General features: G+C 42.0%; 2 protein-coding genes across 4 annotated transcripts in view; one reads left to right on the top strand and one right to left on the bottom strand.

Moving 5' to 3' along the window:
• Nucleotides 1–3,770, top strand: part of LOC139583057 (heparan sulfate glucosamine 3-O-sulfotransferase 5) — a 71,636-nt gene extending 67,866 nt beyond the window's left edge. For all 3 annotated transcript variants that reach the window (XM_071413767.1, XM_071413766.1, XM_071413765.1), the window contains 2 exons: nt 1,263–1,404; nt 1,516–3,770. In XM_071413767.1, coding sequence (XP_071269868.1) covers nt 1,298–1,404; nt 1,516–2,449 — 1,041 coding nt within the window. In that variant the 5' untranslated portion in view covers nt 1,263–1,297 and the 3' untranslated portion in view covers nt 2,450–3,770. The remainder of the gene's footprint in view (nt 1–1,262; nt 1,405–1,515) is intronic.
• A 6,058-nt stretch (nt 3,771–9,828) lies between these two features.
• Nucleotides 9,829–17,905, bottom strand: LOC139583056 (serine protease 27-like). The gene is made up of 6 exons (XM_071413764.1): nt 17,773–17,905; nt 13,090–13,110; nt 12,809–12,971; nt 11,138–11,406; nt 10,804–10,952; nt 9,829–10,461 (listed from the first exon to the last, which is right to left on the bottom strand). The coding sequence occupies exons 1-6, from the start codon at nt 17,828–17,830 to the stop codon at nt 10,174–10,176; spliced, it is 948 nt and encodes a 315-aa protein (XP_071269865.1). The 5' UTR covers nt 17,831–17,905; the 3' UTR covers nt 9,829–10,173.
• Nucleotides 17,906–20,904: the final 2,999 nt, after the last annotated feature.

Raw genomic sequence — 20,904 nt, 5'->3', positions numbered from 1 at the left:
CCTGAAGCAGAAGATAAAGGATCGAATCGAGGCAATGTAAAGGGGGTACGAGCAACCCCTTCCTCCGCCCTGTCCTCCGACATGGCATCGGAAAGTCTACCCGTCTCCTCTCCTTGCAATGAGAGAATTCGTTCTCTCATTAATCCATCCCTGACTAGCACCAAAAGCTCAGCCTTTGTCGTCCTTTCTCGCACCTACAGTCCATACCTCTTGCACTTCACAGAGAGTTGAGTTGTAGCAGGGAGTTGCGTTCCCTCTTCTCAGAGGCGTGAGTAACAGGCAGTATGTCCAACCGGCCTCACAACCGCAGACCACGTGTATGCCGTCATGTGGGCCAGCGGTTTGCTGATGTCAACAATGTGAACAGAGTGCCCCATGGTGGCGGTGGGGTTATGGTATGGGCAGGCATAAACTATGGACAACGAACACAATTGCATTTTATCAATGGCAATTTGAATACACAGAGATACTGTGATGAGATCCTGAGGCCCATTGTGAGGCCTATTTTTGTAAGATATCTGTGACCAACAGATGCATATCTGTATTCCTAGTCATGTGAAATCCATAGATTAGGGCCTAATTTATTTATTTAAATTGACTGATTTCCTCATACGAACTGTAACTCTGTAAAATCAATGAAATTGTTGCATGTTGCGTTTATATTTTTGTTTTGTATACATTCATGAGGCACCGACTCGTGTATTCTAGACTGTGGGTTTTCCTTTGCAAAAGGCTACATACAGCACCTCAGAAACTTTATGATTGAATTGGAGCCACAGTAATCTAGAGACCAAATCATAATCTAGGCCCTATCTAATTAATATATATTCCTTAATTAACAGCTGAAGGCTTGTCTGGGACCAAACTATGCCGTCATCCTTTTTGTGAGAATAAAAGGTGTCTGGTGGAAGAATTCTGTATTCTGCATGTACACTGACTCAATGAAAATGATACCATTATAAAAGATTAAACAGTTTTCAAAAAATGAAAGAAAATGATACCATGATGAGGCTCTCACCAAGTGGGTCTGCCTGTCATACATTTGATCAAATCCGATCCGAGTTAGCTGGCAGAAACACAATGAAATAAATAAAGGGTGGGTATGACTGAGGAAGGCAGACGTCTGCTCTAATGACAATGCAGCACTTTACAGGATCCTGTGAGGGTGGCTTAATCACTTGTAAGGCTTGATTGAGTGTATGTTAATAAACATTAGACTGCCAGTGATTAGTGGTTTATGTGCTCTGCTCTCCCGTCCCCAGGCTGAAGACGCAGTCCTGAAGATTGATGGAGGGCCATGCTATTCAAACAGCAGGCGTTGCTGAGACAGAAGCTCTTTGTGCTGGGCAGCCTTGCTATCGGGAGTCTCCTCTATCTAGTGGCCAGGGTTGGGAGCTTGGATAGGTATGTCGGTTGGTGTCCATAGTAGCTAACACATTTCGCTTTCGGTCTGAAAGCAAGGCCTGTTGAATGTTAAGTACAGAATGTCTCTTTCTGTGTTTTCCCCTTCTCCAGGCTGCAGCCTATTTGCCCCATAGAGAGCAGACTGGGCCCTCCTCACCTGCCGGAGCAGATCCCTCTCCGGACCCTGCAGTATAAGCGTGGTCTGCTCCACGAGCTCCGCAAGGGCAATGCCACCAAAGAGCAGATCCGCCTGCACAACCTGGTGCAGCAGCTGCCCCGGGCCATCATTATCGGGGTGCGCAAGGGGGGCACGCGCGCCCTGCTGGAGATGCTCAACCTGCACCCGGCGGTGGTCAAGGCCTCGCAGGAGATCCACTTCTTTGACAACGACCAGAACTACGCCCGGGGCATCGACTGGTACCGGGAGAAGATGCCCTTCTCTTTCCCGCATCAGATCACCATTGAGAAGAGCCCCGCCTACTTCATCACAGAGGAGGTCCCCGAACGCATCTTCAAGATGAACTCCTCCATCAAGCTGCTGATCATCGTGCGCGAGCCCACCACCAGAGCTGTGTCCGACTACACACAGGTGCTGGAGGGCAAGGAGCGCAAGAACAAGACCTACCACAAGTTTGAGAAGCTGGCCATCGACGGAAACACGTGTGAGGTGAACACAAAGTATAAGGCAGTACGGACCAGCATTTACACCAAGCACTTGGAGCGCTGGCTGAAGTACTTCCCAGTGGAACAATTCCACATTGTGGACGGGGACCGTCTGATCACGGACCCGTTGCCGGAGCTGCAGCTCGTCGAGCGCTTCCTCAACCTCCCGTCCAGGATCAGCCACTATAATCTGTACTTCAATGCCACCAGGGGATTCTACTGCCTGCGATTTAACATTGTCTTCAACAAGTGCCTGGCAGGCAGCAAGGGGCGCATCCACCCTGAGGTGGACCCTTCGGTCGTGGCCAAACTGAGGAAGTTCTTTCACCCCTTCAATCAGAAGTTTTATCAGATCACTGGCAGGACATTCAACTGGCCCTGAGAAACGAAGGGAAGGTCTATATAAATGTGTTAACTGAAGTTGTTCTGTTGACATTTTCAAGATGTCAACCTCAAAAATATCAAAGGATATTAAAAAGCACTTTGATTGAATTTAACACCTATGAGAATGACAATGTGACCAAATATGTAACGGAATCAATGTATGTTTGTTTGTAAATATGTAAGGGGTGGAGGAAAAATGGTTTGTGAGTTACAAAACAATTCAGTTTAATGCGCCTGATCTTCATGTGTAATAGTTCACCTGTTTGACACTTTTCCCCATTTATAAACTCATAATTTTGCCATCTCTCACAGGTTGACATTTATTGGGATGAGTCTTGTCCTTGAGGCAGAACTGAACGATTTCCGCTAGATGAGCCAGTTGCAAAGTCAAAATTCGCTATATTGTAAAAAAATATTTCTTTAAGATTAGGGTTGGCAGTATGGTTAGGGTTAAGGTTAGGTTTAAAATCTGATTGTATGGCTTTGTGGCTGTGCCAGCTAGTGACCACTCTGCAGAGCTGCCTCCAGAACAAGTTTCATGACAAAAAAAAGACTGCTCATCTCTCAGCCAATATTGAATGCAGGGTACACTCTCAAATGTGAGATAGACATGAGATTATTTTAAGAACGATGTGGCTTTTAAAAGAAGACTTGTCAGTCAACGACACACACATTTTACCGATTTGAAAGCGTTCATGAACCTATACGTGTGACAATGTTTCATATTAAAACAACCTTGACGAAGACGTAAGCCCACATGTTCTTACAGTTTTGAATGTGATAGTCATGCATTTATTTCCCTCTCATTTAGATGTTGTTTTATATGTGCAATGAACATTTTTTTTTATGTATGTATTCCAGTATCATTCTTAAAACATTATTCCAGTATCATTCTTTAAACCTTTATTTGTTTCTGTTGTTTTTATGTTTATTCATGTTCTCCATTATCATGAAGCGCTTGTATCTGTAATATAACTCAGAAATCTAGGAGATTCCCAAGAGGGAATAGGAGCATAGCATTTCTCACTAAATTCTGACTCAGATAAAAATGTGGTCTTGTATGTCAAGCATTTAAATGTTGCGTAAGGGATTTGAGTGGCAACTTTGTCCCTGTCCCCCTCCCCAGTATTGAAATTGATTGTCATTGCCCTTGGCCAAAAGCCATTGTAAAAAGTTATTTGTTAGTTACTGTCAAACCATCTAATGCTTATTCTACTACAATTACCAGATTTGTTTTATGTGCAAATAGCCACACTGTATCATAAGTGTATTGTTCTGTAACAAAAAAAAGGATTTCATTAAAATAACATTTAAACGTGTCAACTGAGTCTTTTTTTCTGTTTTGTCTCGTAATTTATCTTGGGGTTTAAAGACACTTCCTTGATGCTTTCATTTTCAGTAAGTACTGGGTCATTCTATTGAGTCTGTCATTTGAATTAAATCACAATTGGAAACATATTTCCTGGTACCTTCATTAATTACCCACAGCTCAGAAAATACATATTTCCATGTCTTATTATTAGAGGGTCAATATAAAATAAAAGGTGGTATTCTCTGATCTGTTGCACTACAGGAACAGCTGCTCAGTCACAGACTAGCTGCTGAGATGGTTCAATGTCTAATTTCCATACCTTGAGTGCTAACTTGTTTTGACTGTATTTGAGTCAGGCTGTGTGGAGAGTCTAGTCTAAGTAAATAATGACACCTGCTGTGCAGTTGAATGTGATGTGAATCTTATAGGAATGCAGTGGCAATAGACTCAATGCCCTGTCTCTCACAAAAGTCTGAGCAGGTTGTTCATCCTCAGTGCAATAACGAAGAGGCTTATAATTTGGAGAGACACTTAGTCCACTTAGTCTGCCGATCTTCAGCCTTTTTGGGGATGGTTTTCCATGACATGCCACGGTCCTTCATCTCCTCATCTCCTCCATGGTTCATGAGCAAGTTTCATTTGGAGAGACAACAGTGATAAATGACTAGTCTCTTCTCAACGCCTCTGTAAGAAGAGAGACTAGAAAATAATCTGGTTGGGCAATGACAGCCGGGTGAGTTTAATAATCATTTAGTGACTGGAGGAATGTGATGTGACAAATGCTAGCCTACTTTATCAACTTAATACACAGCATAGACTAGCATCAACAAACATTAAATTAAGTGCAGGAAACAAAAAACCTTCAAAGGCTCTATTTTCTGTAATATATTATCATTGCCAGATTGTTCAGTGTAAAGATGATCTGCATCACATGGTTTAGAGGCCCAAGACTCTTATATGAGTTTTATACACATCCGCAAGGTCAAGCAAGAAGGAAAATGTCTATATTATATGCCTAGCTACATGGAGAGAAAGACTAGGGTTTAGCATGATGATTACCGATTGATCAACTAAATACAGAATGAGCAGCAACATAGTTTTCAATGAGGGGATTCGATTAATGCCCCTGGTGAACCGGGTTAACGTTGGTTGCATTCGTTTTGGAAACGAGCTGCCTCCCGGGCGTGAGCCAGGTGGCCCATTTTGGCCGACGGCGAATTTAGGTCAAAACAGGTGATGTACAGTAGGTTAAAAACGCAGATTAATGAGTAGGATTCTGTGTTATTGCATGCACAAGTGATTGCTTTTGATAAAATAGGTGTTTATTGGCTTCCCAAATGAAAACTAGTTAGAACATTCTAAGATATTTTATAGAAAAGAGATGCATGTTTCTGAACGATGCATCATGCTGCTTTGTTGACAACTTGATCGAGTGGCGCAGATTACTGTTTGATTTGACAAGGGCGCTCCTCCTTCACCGCTTTTGCCAGTTCATGTCAAGGGCATTACGGTTTGCCTGACAACATCACGTGCAGCATTTACGGTGACACGGCCTCTGCAGAAGTCACGGCATTCATACTTCTACCGCTTTGCGGAAGCAGCGCAGAGCTGTTGTGAAGGAAGTTGTCAAGGAAGTGAGTTTGTGTTTATCAGTAGTGGTGCGTAGTTACATTTATTGGGGAAACTGCAGAATAAATTCAATCACACCTTTGTGTATAGGCTTTGTTCAATCACACCTTTGTTCACACCTTTGTTTTATCACAAAAACGATAGCAACCAATGCCCAGTGAAGTCCACAAAGCATATTGCATGTACAGTAACAGACAGTTATATGACCTACAGCATGGTCAAGCAAGTTAATGTTTCCGACATTTTCAGACAACTAAACATCTATGGATTTGACACCACAGAGTTACCACAAGTCGCAAAAAAAACAAGAGTTGCCTCCATTATTCCAGCACAATTTCAAACTCGACATTTCAACATCATCAAATTACCTCTGCTTAGTCTAATACAGTGACAACTAAAAGATACCAAAAACAATTTAGTCCAAGCTAAATATGATGTGGATGTCCATGGTTCTGATTTCTGAGTGTGTGTGTGTGTGCATTCAAGTAGAAAAACATGTTGACTCACCCTACTTGTAGAGAAACTCCAATACCATCCTCGTCTCTTTCATGTTTACAAAACGGCCTATCACTGTGCTATAAAGTACACAGCTTTTATTTTTTGTTGTCCTAGGCTACCTGGCTAAAATGCTTGCTCGCTAGCCTAACTTCCATTCATGGGCAATATTCTCTCATTAACATTAGCCTTCTACGTCTAGCTACATATTGAACTTCCATTCTCTCAGGCCAGGGGCACAACAATGTATGAATTAATGGTTGGATCAGAATCGTAGTTATAATCATTGGCCAGTATGGAGAATTAAGTAAAACCAGAAGTCCAAATCCCTATCTCCATCCATGGCTAATTTAGGAAAGGGACCATTTTAGATAGCTAGCCACCGCTGGACAACAGCACGAGATGCAACAATTCAAGTTTTTCTGTCAATGACATATGCTCCCAATGGGATTTGATAGGAGTGACGCAAAATCCAAGCTGGCTTCCATTTACACTTTTTTTTGGTGCCCCAGTACCCTTCACAGTTGAGCTTGCTCAGTTTAGCTCAACGCTGATAGGCAATTTTTTTTATATATATTTTTGTCAAGGCTTTGCCTTCAATGCTACGGGCGGCAACAATGTCATACTCGTTTAGACCAGACAGCATCAGATAAATGACCTACAGGTAGAGAGACAGAGAGACAGAGGGGCACTGTTTCACTCCCTCTGATGTTTTCTCATGTGATGTTCATTCAGCCTCTTGGGAATTGAAGGAAAATTATCAAACGCAGAGAGATGAAAGAAAAAATATTTTATGTATTTAATTGTTCTCTTGGTAAACATTGTTGTGGAAGCCTGGCATCCCTTGCCATCCATGAATACACGGCAATAGGGTTTATACAGGACCTCCCGCCCCCACCTACCGTCAACCATTCATGTCAATGTGGCGCTATATGGAGCTATTTGGAGCCCTCCACATTGTTAAACAATTTGAGAGGCGCACAGCGACGCAGTAGAGAGCTTGATTTGGCCTTTGCATGCCTCCGGAGGCTCTGCAGTTGCGTCACATCCTCCATACGAAGCCTCCGACCACATTTTTCTGAGCAAGCATAAATTGGCGTAACTGTGGGGGTGCCCATAGTGTGGCGTATGGGGGTTATTCAGTGATGAACGACAGGTGGAAGTGCAGCAGGTGAGGAGTGAGCGAAAAATCTTGTATGCGGAAGCAGTGAAGGTAGTTTACGCAGAAACAATCGAGGCACCTAGAGGAGAAGGTATTCCAGAGCAGATTGGGCATGATGTGGGGAGCAGAATGGGGGAGAAGACAAGAATGTTAGTAGACATGAGGAAGGTTGTTACATTTGTGACAGCAGCAATCAATTGAACAGAAAAATGACAATCGAAGACTAAGAAGATACAGGTCATAGTGAAGCAGGCAGCGAGGTATCTTGGGATCACTGGACTGACATGGGAAAATGTAGAGGATGACCTCAATAAGAATGAGAATCAGTCCAGCCAGGAATCATGTATTGGTTCACTCATTTATGGTGTTAATCCTTCAATGGAATGCCAGAGGTTTGATGGTGTTAGGTTCAAAACAAACAGAGTAAAAACTCAAACGGATGACTAGGAAAAGCTCAACCCAAGTTTATTCCCCCACTGGGTCATACAGCTGCAAAGACAAAGGCATGTTTGCACAAGCGCATACAGTACCAGTCAAAAGTTTGGACACACCTACTCATTCAAGGATTTTTCTTTATTTGTACTATTTTCAACATTGTAGAATAATAGAGAAGACATCAAAACTATGAAATAACACATATAGAATTATGTAGTAACCAAAGAAGTGTTAAACAAATTCAAGTATATTTTATATTTGAGATTCTTCAAAGTAGCCACCTTTTGCCTTGATGACAGCTTTGCACACTCTTGGCATTCTCTCAACGAGCTTTACCTGGAATGCTTTTCCAACAGTCTTGAAGGAGTTCCCAAATATGCTGGGCACTTGTTAATTGTCCGGTGGTCACGCCTCAACAGTTTAGCTATTTCAAGAGTGTTGCATCCGTCTAAAAGGCATTTTACAATTTTTGACTTTTCAGTGTCAGTTATATCTCCTTTTTGGCCCATTTTACCTGAGGTAATGAAGCTGCCTAATAATTATGCAAACCTTGATAAAAGGTGTTATTCACTTTCGCCACACCCTCCCTCATTACACAAATACATATCACCTGAAAAAGATTCAATCCAATAATCATTCAAGTGTATATGGTTTGGAGTTGGAACATGTACATAGAAATAATGATAATGCGTAATAATGTTGACAGTTCATGCAAAGGATTGTTACCTATAACTAACCAGGATTGCCATTGCATTACATTTTTGTCAAGCAATTTTTATTTTAGCAAACAATTATTGTGATTCATCCTATATTGTCCCAAACATCCTTACCCCCTAGCAACAGATGTGGCGGACACATGCAAGCACACACACACACACACACACACACACACACACACACACACACACACACACACACACACACACACACACACACACACACACACACACACACACACACACACACACACACACACACACACACACACACACACACACACACACACACACACACACACACTCAACCCCTTTCCCCGACAAACAACCATAAGCTCAGATGCTCAACGGTTGTTACATCCCAGAGCCCAAATCAAGAAAGGACTTGATTTACAAATGCATATACAGTTACAGCTGTTTGAGAAAGCAAGATTGAGCAAAATGTGCAAAATTGAGGAGATTCGATTAACCAGTGTCAAGTCCTAGGTGATGGAGATCAGATACACCCCCTTCCCCTGAAACACACATACACTGCTCCCCCATTTTCCCAAGCATCTCTGTGCAGTCAGACCCACTAGGGTCACAATAATATGCCCCCTCTCTGATTGTCCGAGTGTGACCCCTTCCCCATGGGTTACTGCAGCCAGTGTTGCCAGCCCTGCCACTGCCTGGGTGGGGGTACTCCAGCGGAATCCCCACTGGCTAGGTACACGGTCGTCAAGGTTCTCATTAGCAGCTTTGACAATTTCCTTGTATATTATGGTCTCCCATCAGGGGGCTTTGGCTTTGCAGGACCAACCCTGCCAGGCAGGCTCAGAATCTTGAGGGGGCTGTGCTGCTCTAGTAGGTCTCTGTCCACATTCCTCTTTCTGTTTTGGCTGCATTTAAGCAATTTACAGTAAGCCCATAAAACAGATGTTTTTTCTTTAGTGTACGGTTCACATAGGTGGGTGTATAGGGTAGGGAACCGTTTCATCATGAGATGTATAATTTATTTTCCAATGTATATCCCTCATCTGCACAAAATTGAAAGCTCTCTCGCAACCCCAGTTTCTTGATATGCCACACCTGTCAGGTGGATGGATTATTTTTGCAAAGGAGAAATGCTCACTAATAAGGATGGAAACAAATTTGTGCAAAACATTTGAGAGAAATAAGCTTTTTCTGTGTATGGAACATTTCTGGGATTTTTTTTTGAACTCATGAAACGTGTGACCAACACTTTACATGTTGCATTTATATTTTTGTTCAGTGTCACTAGAGAGATGTTACCTCTCTGCAGAAGTGAGTTGGTATGGCCCAATCTGGGTAGGAGGGTTAACAACTGGGGTCTATTCACTAGGAACCAAACAAACCAAATGGAAGCCAACAGAATGGTTTGTTAGGGACCTACCGGAATTTGTCCACTAGAAACTCGTTTTCTTTGCGAAACATTTTCCCATTGGAGTAAACAGTATCGCAACTATTTACTATGGTCTTGGTCTAAATAAAGGCACCCCTGGAATTTATATCAGTCTGTTAACATTCTACGCTAGAGGATGTGGGCAGACTGCTGGTAGTTACCTGCCTGCCCACCATTACATGATAGGAGATTGTTGAAAGACATTCTCAGCTCAATGGTAAATAGCTGTGGTTCACTGTAAATAGTGTATTTATTTGCAGATACAGTCTATTCAAGATGGACAAATATACATAAGTTCATGATTAAATGGAGAAAAACAAGTTGCATTCATTAAGTGTGATAGCTAAGCATAACTGCAAACAATCAGAAACTGAGCTCTGATGAACAATCCAAATGTAATCCTATAGCACAATGACATTTGCTGTCCAACTTAATGGCTTACACCACAATCAACAAGTATTAGTAGATACAGTAGATTCATATTAAAATAAACCCATCACTTTTGGTTCAGTGTATAAACATACTATTACAGTACTTATCACATACAGTAAGTAAAGTTAAGCGTCCTCTATTAGAAGAGATAGAGAGACACGAGAATAGGAGAGAGGGAGAAGAGTGTGATCCCATTGGACAGTGCATTACAGGTGACATTGAGATCAGAGTCAGTCCCACTGGAGGAGAAGGTGACGAAGCCTGGCATGTCAGTGCTGATCTGGCTGTTGATCCAGGTCTGGTACTGGGACACTCTGGTGTACACTCCTGGGAAATTTGCGTCGCCACAGCCTTGTCCGAAACTCACAACTCCAGACTGTATCCAGACCTGACCCTGTTTGCTCACCATTGGCCCCCCGGAGTCTCCCTGTAGAGGGATACATTTGACATTTTAGTAATTTAGCAGACGCTCTTATCCAGAGCGACTTACGGTAGTGAGTGCATACTTTATTCGTACTGGTCCCCTGTGGGAATCAAACCCACAACCCTGGTGTTGCAAGTGCCATGCTCTACCAACTGAGCCACAGGTGAAATTTAAGATTTCACCATTTTAATTACCAGGGTCAGTGAACAATGAAATTACCATTAGAAGTTCATGAGTTTGATTCATCATCTCTTTGTCATTGAATAATAGCTCTGCAAACTGCAGCTAAACTGCAGCTTTGGCTCTGCCGCTATTTGGAATGAAACACAGCCATGCATCCATCACCTGACAGGAATCTTTTCCTCCACTCAGTAGACCAGCACAGATCATGTTGTTTGTGATTGAACTAATTCCAGTATAGAGACATCTACACTCCCTGTTCCCCACTACTGGCACAGTCACCTCCTGTAGGGTCCCGGGTGAGGGAAGGGGCACTGAGGAGGAGAGACCATGAAATTAACTTTTGCTGATATTCTGTTGTATACATTTCTGATCCTTTCTTTTCTGCTCCAACTGTATTGGAACAACATTTACTTGCAAAAAAGTGGATATATGTACAGGTATATAAAGGGATGTATTGCTTGTCAATGCAGTCAGCATCAGGACCATCAGATCTCACCATTACTATTGATATCGCCCCATCCGGTGACCCAGCTAGTAGTGCCAGTGTAGTAGGTGCTGCCCACTGCTGCCAGGCAGACCGGCTGGATGTAGTCAGTGAAGGTGACGGGTGACGAGAGCTTCAGCAAACATACGTCATTGTCGCTGGTTGCACTGTTGTAGTTCGGGTGGCAGATGATCTGAGAGACTGTTTGGGATACCTCGTTGGAGTTGATGCTTTGCTGAGTCTGCCGGCCCAGGTAGACAAGCAGGTTGGACGTGCTGGTGCTGAGAATGAAGAGAGTTGAGACTAACTATTATTCATGTGATTATTAGACTATTATTCATGTGATTATTAGACTATTAGTGTGCTTGCTGATGCCGTTTGCACAATTCAGTGATGTACTTTAGAGAGATAATGTCACCTCACTGGAGTCATTACCACTCCTACAACTTATTTGACAACCATTAACTGTACTTTAAAACAAGTACAGTACAAACTAGCAAGCACATACAGGTAACTGCCAAAATAAAGGAAACACTTGAATAAAATGAGGGCTACAAAGTCAATTGAAAGCAGGTGCTTCCACACAGGTTTGGTTCCTGAGTCAATTAAGCAATTAACATCCCATCACCAGGGGCCGCAGTAACGCAGGATTTTGTATTTTTCAAGCAGAAAATGAAATATAAAAAGCAGAAAAGACATCTTGCTGCATTTGGTAAACGCAGATGACGTTCAATATAAACGCAGGTGAAATGGTTTAAACCGCACATTCTGTGATGGGCTGTGTTTTTTAAATGCTGTTACTGTTTGTCCCTCTTGAGACGCTGTGGCAACAACATACATTAACACTTCCTCAAAATAGTCAGAATCAAGATAAATAATCTAAGATAAATCAAGAAACCTGTCATTAATTTGAAGTGTTTGGCCGAGGAGGTCTTAGTCGAGCATTTTTACATCAAACTAAGATGTTTAGTGCAGTTTTTCTCAAAGGAAAAAATGTGAATGAAAACTAGTTGTCTGTCGTTGGATGACAACACACACACTTCATTGAAGAATCCCTACTGTTGACCAATCATCGATGAAGGGGCGTAGACTTCGGCTACCAAACTTCAGCTTGCCTCAAGAAAAATAAAATGGTGTGCTTGAACAGCCGAATAACCCTGTACGCTGCCGAACACCAAAATGAACTTAAACATCACAAAATGTTGTCATAATATATGCCCAAACTGTTTTGACTGGGAAGCATACCGTAACCTTCAGGGTCATGTATAAAAACATCCAGTTGCACATTATTTTGGCTACCATGGCTAGAAGTGGTTAGAAGTGACTTTGAAGAGGAGTCTCAGAGGATCATAGGGGGTTAAAAGTTGTGTGTGTGTGTGTGTGTGTCTATGCCAAGGTGCATTGAAGCTGTTCTGGTGGCTCATGGTGGCGCAACATCCTATTAAGACACTTTATATTTTGACATGTCCTGTATTTTGGCAGTTACATGTACATTTATCATGTTACATTTATTTCATTGAAAAAATTACCAAAATACATTATACTTTGAATTAGTTCTCTGAATTAAGTGATTAATACATTATTAAAATAGATAATTCAGTACATAGACAAAGACAGCATATAAATGTTACAATATCTCCATGACATAATATATGGGTTAGGGGACGGGTAAGGTTATTCTACCTGGGGAAGCAGTGAGCGGCAGTCAGCACCCACTCTTTGTTGATAAGGGAGCCTCCACAAAAATGGCTGTTGGACCTGTGCAGACTGGCCTGCCATGGCCAGCTCCCTGCAACTGCATCCTGACCCCCAACAATCTTTGTGTTGAGAGAAGCAATGCCACACACTGGAGAAGACAAACAGAGGAGAGACAGCTCATGATTGAACACACAAATCCCCCACAGCATTAAGGAAGATACCCTAGCTGATATGAAGCACTGCAGTTGCATGCAATAATAACTTACCATTTGCCTGTGAATGGCCACCTGGTGGAGAGAGAGTGGATTGGTGTTATTAAAGGGGTTTACAGTTACCAGGTTACAGTGATTAAAATTGTTTGTTGATGTGAAAATAAATCTAAATGTATCGATTCTAAGGATGCTGAAAAAGTTTGAAAACCTCTGGCTTAAAGAGATATGCTAAATGGGGGAGGAAACAAATATCTAAATATGTAAAATCGCTGAACTATCCCTTTAAGTAGCTGGAAATCTTACAGTTTGTGGCTCTATCAGAATAGAATGATGCCCTACAAAATGATAGCCAGTGTATTAAGAAAGTTTAGACCCCTTGACTTTTTCCACATTTTGTTACGTTACAGCTTTATTCTAATATGGATTAAATAAAAAAGTTTCCTTATCAATCTACACACAATACCCCATTATGACAAAGTGGAAACAGGTTTTTAGACATTTTTTGCAGAAGTATTCAAAATAAAAAACAGAAGTACCTTATATACATAAGAATTCAGACAATTTGCTATGAGCCTCGAAATTGAGCTCAGGTGCATCCTGTTTCCATTGATCAACCTTGAGATGTTTTTATAACTTGATTGGAGTCCACATGTGGTAAATTCAATTGATTGGACATTAATTGGAAAGGCACACAAAGACGTGTCAAGGATGCTCAATGGAAACAGGATGCCTTTGCAAATCATGTCCAATCAATTGAATTTACCACAGGTGGACTCCAATCAAGTTGTAGAAACATCTCAAGGATGATCGAAACAGGATGCACCTGAGCTCAATTTAAAGTCCCATAGCAAAGGATCTGAATACGTACAGTTGAAGTCGGAAGTTTACATACACCTTAGGCAAATACATTTCAACTCAGTTTTTCACAATTCCTGACATTTAATCCTAGTAAAAATCCCCTGTTTTAGATCAGTTAGGATCACTACTTCATTTTAAGAATGTGAAATGTCAGAATAATAGCAGAGAGAATGATTTATTTCAGCTTTTATTTCTTTCATCACATTCTCAGTGGGTCAGAAGTTTACATACTCAATTAGTATTTGGTAGCATTGCCTTTAAATGGTTTAACTTGGGTCAAACGTTTCGGTTAGCCTTCCACAAGCTTCCCACAATAAGTTGGGTGAATTATGGCCCATTCCTCCTAACAGAGCTGGTGTAACTGAGTCAGGTTTGTAGGCCTCCTTGCTCGCACACACTTTTTCAGTTCTGCCCACATAATTTCTATTGGATTGAGGTCAGGGGTTTGTAATGGCCACTCCAATACCTTGACTTTGTTGTCCCTAAGCCATTTTGCCACAACTTTGGAAGTATGCTTGGGGTCATTGTCCATTTGGAAGACCCATTTGCGACCAAGCTTTAACTTTCTGACTGATGTCTTGAGATGTTACTTGAATATAACCACATCATTGTCCATCCTCATGATGCCATCTATTTTGTGAAGTGCACCAGTCCCTCCTGCAGCAAAGCACCACCACAACATGATGCTGCCACCCCTGTGCTTCACAGTTGCGATGGTGTTCTTCGGCTTGCAAGCCTCTGCCTTTTCCCTCCAAACGTAACGATGGTCATTAAGGCCAAACAGTTCTATTTTTGTTTCATCAGACTAGAGGACATTTCTCCAAAATGTACGATCTTTGTCCCCATGTGCAGTTGCAAACCGTAGTCTGGCATTGTTATGGCAGTTTTGGAGCAGTGGCTTCTTCCTTGCTTAGCGGCCTTTCAGGTTATGTTGATATAGGACTTACTGTGGAAAAATATTCTTTTGTACCCGTTTCCTCCAGCATCTTCACAAGGTCCTTTGCTGTTGTTCTGGGATTGATTTACACTTTTCGCACCAAAGTACATTAATCTTTAGGAGACAGAACGCGTCTCCTTCCTGAGCAGTACGACGGCTGCGTCGTCCCATGGTGTATATACTGTACTTGCGTACTATTGTTTGTACAAATGAACGTGGTACCTTCAGGCGTTTGGAAATTGCTCACAAGGATGAACCAGACTTTTTTTCTGAGGTCTTGGCTGTTTTCTTTTGATTTTCCCATGATATCAAGCAACGAGGCACTGAGTTTGAAGGTAGGCCTTGAAATACATCCGCAGGTACAGCTCCAATTGACTCAAATTATGTCAGTTAGCCTATCAGAAGCTTCTAGAGCGATGACATCATTTTCTGGAATTTTCCAAGCTCTTTAAAGGCACAGTCAACTTAGTGTGTGTAAACTTCTGACCCACTGGAATTGTGATACAGTGAATTATAAGTGAAATAATCTGTCTGTAAACAGTTGTTGGAAAAATGACTTGTGTCATGCACAAAGTAGATGTCCTAACCGACTTGCCAAAACTATAGTTTGTTAACAAGAATTTTGTGGAGTGGTTGAAAAAAAAGTTGAAATGACTCCAAACGAAGTGTATGTAAACTTCCGACTTCAACTGTATTTACTTATGTAAATAAGGTATTTCTGTTTTAGATTTTTAATAAATTAGCAAAAATGTCTAAAAACCTGTTTTCGCTTTGTCATTATAGTGTATTGTGTGTAGTATGCTCAAGGGGGAAAAGTATTGAATCCATTTTAGAATAAGGCTGTAACTTAACAAAATGTGGAAAAATTCAACGGGTCTGAATACTTTCCAAAGGCTCTGTGCATACACTGCATATATATGTCACAGAAACAGCCCACTAGGTAAGAATATACTTTGCTCTATAGGTGAAACTTGTGGTAACTCAATGCTGGTAGGGTTTTTGTCATATCAACCCTTTTGTTGACACACCATTCAGTGCTGCGCAGTGGATTTCCTTCTAAGGGCGAAAAGACGGTAGGTAAACAAACTGGCATTTCCACATTCTCATGTTTGGATCATCCATTGTTATATTCTTAGTCTCATTCTCTTTCTCAAGACAAAGAAGATGATTGTGGACTACAGGAAAAGGAAGCCCGAGCATGCCCCCATTCTCATCGACGGGGCTGTAGTGGAGCAGGTTGAGAGCTTCAAGTTCCTTGGCGTCCACATCACCAACAAACTAACATGGTCCAAGCACACCAAGACATCCGTAAAGAGGGCACGACAAAACCTATTCCCCCTCAGGAGACTGAAAAGATTTGGCATGGGTCCTCAGATCCTCAAAATGTTTTACAGCTGCACCATCGAGAGCATCCTGACGGGTTGCATCACTGCCTGGTATGGCAACTGTACGGCCTCCGACCGCAAGGCACTACAGAGGGTAGTGCGTACGGCCCAGTACATCACCGGGGCCAAGCTTCACCAGGGCCAAGCTTCCTGCCATCCAGGACCTCTATACCAGACGGTGTCAGAGGAAGGCCCTAAACATTGTCAAAGACTCCAACCACCCTAGTCATAGACTGTTCTCTCTGCTACCGCACAGAAAGCGGTACCAAAGTCTAGGTCCAAGAGGCTTCTAAACAGCTTCTACCCCCAAGCCATAAGACTCCTGAACAGCTAATCAAATGGCTACCCAGACTATTTGCATTGCCCCCTCCCCCACGCTGCTGCTACTCTCTGTTATTATCTACACATAGCCACTTTAATAACTCTACCTACATGTATATAATTACCTCAATTACCACGGCACCAGTGCCAAAAGCACATTGACACATTGACTCTGTACCGGTACTTCCTGTATATAGCCCCGCTATTGTTATTTACTGCTGCTCTTCAATGATTTGTTATTCTTATCTTTAACTTTTTTAGGGATTTTCTTAAACTGCATTGTTGGTTAAGGGCTTGTAAGTAAGCATTTCACTTTTGTATTCGGCGCATGTGACAAATAAAACTTGATTTGATTTAACATCTAAACAGTAGTATCACTATGTCAAGTGGGTGAAACTCAATAGTGAACAACATGAATGTGGTCTGGTTAGACGAGTCTATTGTTGATCCAGGCTGTATCACAACCGGCCGTGATTGGGAGTACCATAGGGCGGCGCACAATTGGCCAAGCTCTTCCGGGTTTGGCCGGGGTAGGCCGTCATTGTAAATAAGAATTTGTTCTTAACTGACTTGCCTAGTTAAATAAAGGTTCAATTTAAAGTATATATATATTGTTGTCTTTTAATAAGAAGAAGTAGATATAACGGTAGTTTGAGTGAGAATCTTTGATTTAGTCAGCGTGGAAACCACTTTGTTTTTGTTAAACAGTAATATCACTTGGGACAGTCCTGTGAAGAATGTTTTGGCTATCATATTAATTATCGATTAAAGTGGTGTCATGTGCAAGACTTTTATTACACTGAAAGGTTCAGTATAAGAATGATTACATCATTTCAAAAGACATGTATAATTTCAATTACTAATCATAGATTTAGTCATTTACTTCAACTTCCTAAATACTCACCTTTTTTTGGAGGGGGTCTCTCAAAATGAGGCAGTAATCATTACAAAAACAAATATAAACACGGACCAAAATAGATTATGCCTCCTGTAATATACTGTAAAAGCAGTGATATCAAACATATTCACCGTTTTAATGCCGTCTAAACTTTCCTTTATTCATTTGGGAAAGAACCCAATCTCTGTCGATATAGGAATCTAGTCAAACTGTAAAATAATTTACTTGGAAATGTACAGTACTTCTTAGTAAAGTGTGAATTTGGTGAGTTTTCTCTAAATGTATTAAAGTAACTCAAAGTGGAATGCTAGTCTTTAATAATAATAATTCTCTATTACCTTTTCCCATGCAGGTCAACGCTACTACAACAGCACACAATGCCCAGCCCGACTCCATCCTATCAGCTGCTACGGCTTTGTGTGTGTCCTGTCTTTAAAATACCTTTGGTTGAAGGAGGAGGTATGTACCACAGGAGGTTGGTGGCACCTTAATTGAGGAGGATGGCCTGTGTTAATGGCTCAACACACTGACACATTCCATTAGCGCCATGTCTGACATTATTATGAGCCGTCCTCAGTCTCCTGTGGTATGTACATCGGTAGGTAATAGCTTGTATTGTTGAGTCAGGGTGTGACACATGTCATTGGTCCTCTCTCTCGCTCTCTCTCTCTCTCTGTCTCTCTCTCTCTCTCTCTCTCTCTCTCTCTCTGTCGCTCTCCCTCTCTGTCGCTCTTCCTCTCTGTGCGTATGTCCTCCCCTGCTTTGCCTCATTCAGCACTCTTAATTTTCAATCATTCTCAGTTATATTAAAATCCTGTATTTGTAATTCTATCATCCTTACAATTAAAGAGTAAACATACATACCTACACACACTCTTTAAACCCCCTATGCCCCTTTGAGACCACCCTTTCTCTGCGATTTCATCCTCTATCCATTGTAGCCAAAATAATGGGCAACCGGCATTTTTATACAGGACCCTAACCATGATGGGATGTTAATAGCTTAATTAACTCAGAAAACCACACCTGCTCTCACTCACTCACTCACTCACTCACTCACTCACTCACTCACTCACTCACTCACTCACTCACTCACTCACTCACTCACTCACTCACTCACTCACTCACTCACTCACTCACTCACTCACACACACACCCTTGTGTCCCACCTCATAGCTTTACTGTTGGCATCATGTCATCTAGAGTGACTTGTTTTAGAGGTAGTACTCCTTCCTCTCTATCCCCAGAGAGACTAATTTTAGAGGCAGCGCCCCCCTTTATCTCATTTTAAAGACAACGCCACCCCCCCTTCTCTTTATCCCCAGAGAGACTCATTTTTGAGGCAGTGCCTCCCTTCTCGGGGGCAGACCACGAGAGTCCTGGACCAACCTAATCCAGCAAACGTATAAATTCAAAACGGAGGTACTTAGAATACTTTTAAGTACAACCTTCTTTCCACGCTTGCGTCCACCCTGGTTTCCTTTCTTCCTTTTTTTTTTAGATAAACACTGATCTGTGGACGACTGGATTTGAACAGGCCTTCCCCCTTTTGGTTTTTACCAAATCCAACCTTTTGAAATCGGTGAATAGGGAGGAAGGAAAGCAGGCTGCTTTTATTTGAACGATATCCCAGGTCTAACACATAGGCTGTGGAGGTGGAGGTAGAAATGTAACCAATTTCAATCTTCAGCTTAACAGCTGTTTTACTGGGTACACCTACATGTTTCAAGCTGACCTCCATTGTCCCTGTTCTCAAGAACTCCAATGTAACCTGCCTAAATGACTATCGTCCTGTAGCACTCACATCTGTAATCATGAAGTGCTTTGAAAGGCTGGTCATGGCACACATCGACACCATCCTCCCAGACACAGTCCAATTCGAATGCCGCCCCAACAGATCCACAGACGACGCAATCTCAATTGCACTTCACACAGCTCTCTCCCACCAGGACAAGAGGAACACCTACTGTATGTGAGAATGCTGTTCATTGACTACAGTTCAGCGTTCAACACCATAATCACCTCCAAGCTCAGGACCCTGGGACTGGACACCTCCCTTTGCAACTGAATCCTGGACTCCCTGACAGGCCGCTCCCAGGCAGTAAGGGTAGGCTACAACACCACTACACTGACCCTCAACACGGGGGCCCCTCAGGGGTGTGTGCTTAGTCCCGCAATATACAACAACAAAAAATCAATTTCATCATCAAGTGTGATGGCTAAATAGAAAGGCATTTAACAACTGAGTTCTGATAAACAACCAAATGTAATCCTGTAGCATTACAAAATGACATTTGATTTCCAACTTATTTACATCACAAGAACATATTTATCAGTAGATTCATTTTCACATTGAATTAAAACACACTTATTGTACATTTCTGATCTTTCGTGGTCTGCTCCAACTGTTTTGGTATAAACGGAACGGGCAAAAAAAAGTGGTTACATGTATATGTATATAAAGGGTATGTATGGCTTGTCAATGCAAAGTCAGCATCGGGACCATCAGATCTCACCACCAATATTGATATCGCCCCATCCGGTGACCCAGCTAGTAGTGCCAGTGTAGTAGGTGCTGCCCACTGCTGCCAGGCAGACCGGCTGGATGTAGTCAGTGAAGGTGACGGGTGACGAGAGCTTCAGCAAACATATGTCATTGTCGCTGGTTGTACTGTTGTAGTTCGGGTTGCAGATGATCTGAGATCATCTGCAAGCGTTGATGCTTTGCTGATTCTGCCGGCCCAGGTAGACAAGCAGGCCGAATGTGCTGGTGCTGAGAATGAAGAGAGTTGATGCAAACTATTATTAGTGTGCTTGCTGACACTGTTTACACAATTCTGTGATGTATAGCTCTCTGGAGTCACTACCACTGCTACAACTTATTTGACAACCAGTAATAATGCAAGACCAGTCAGCAAGCACACATTTTCTTTTTCCTGTGCAAGTTAACTGAAGTTAATTTATTATAATTGACATGGTAGAGTTGTCATAAAAATACTTGAATACAATAGATGTAACAGTACGTAGGAAAATACAGCGTAGATAGACCTTTCAATCACACATTGACATAATATACTGTAAGGGTTGGCGGATGGGTAAGGTTAGGTCTTTCTACCTGGAGAAGCAATAAGCACCAGTCAGGACCCACTCTTTGTTGATAAAGCATCCTGACTCCCCACAATCTTTGTTGAGAGAATCAGTGCCACACACCGGAGAAGACAGACAGAGGGGAGACAGCTCATACTAGAGCACACAAATCCCTCAAAGTATAAAAAGAGCAACAAGAAAAAAAGCCGATATGAAGCATGTAATCATTTTTAACAGCTGTGCATGGCCACCTGGGGGAGAGAAAGTGGACTGATGTTCTTAACACATGCTAAACGAGGGAGGAAACAAATATGAAAATGTGTAAAATAGCTGACCTATCAAATCAAATTGTATTTGTCACATGCCCCGAATACAACAGGTGA

This window comes from Salvelinus alpinus, chromosome 8, assembly GCF_045679555.1.
Source record: "Salvelinus alpinus chromosome 8, SLU_Salpinus.1, whole genome shotgun sequence".
NCBI lineage: Eukaryota > Metazoa > Chordata > Actinopteri > Salmoniformes > Salmonidae > Salvelinus > Salvelinus alpinus.
This window is presented reverse-complemented; position numbering and strand designations above follow the sequence as displayed.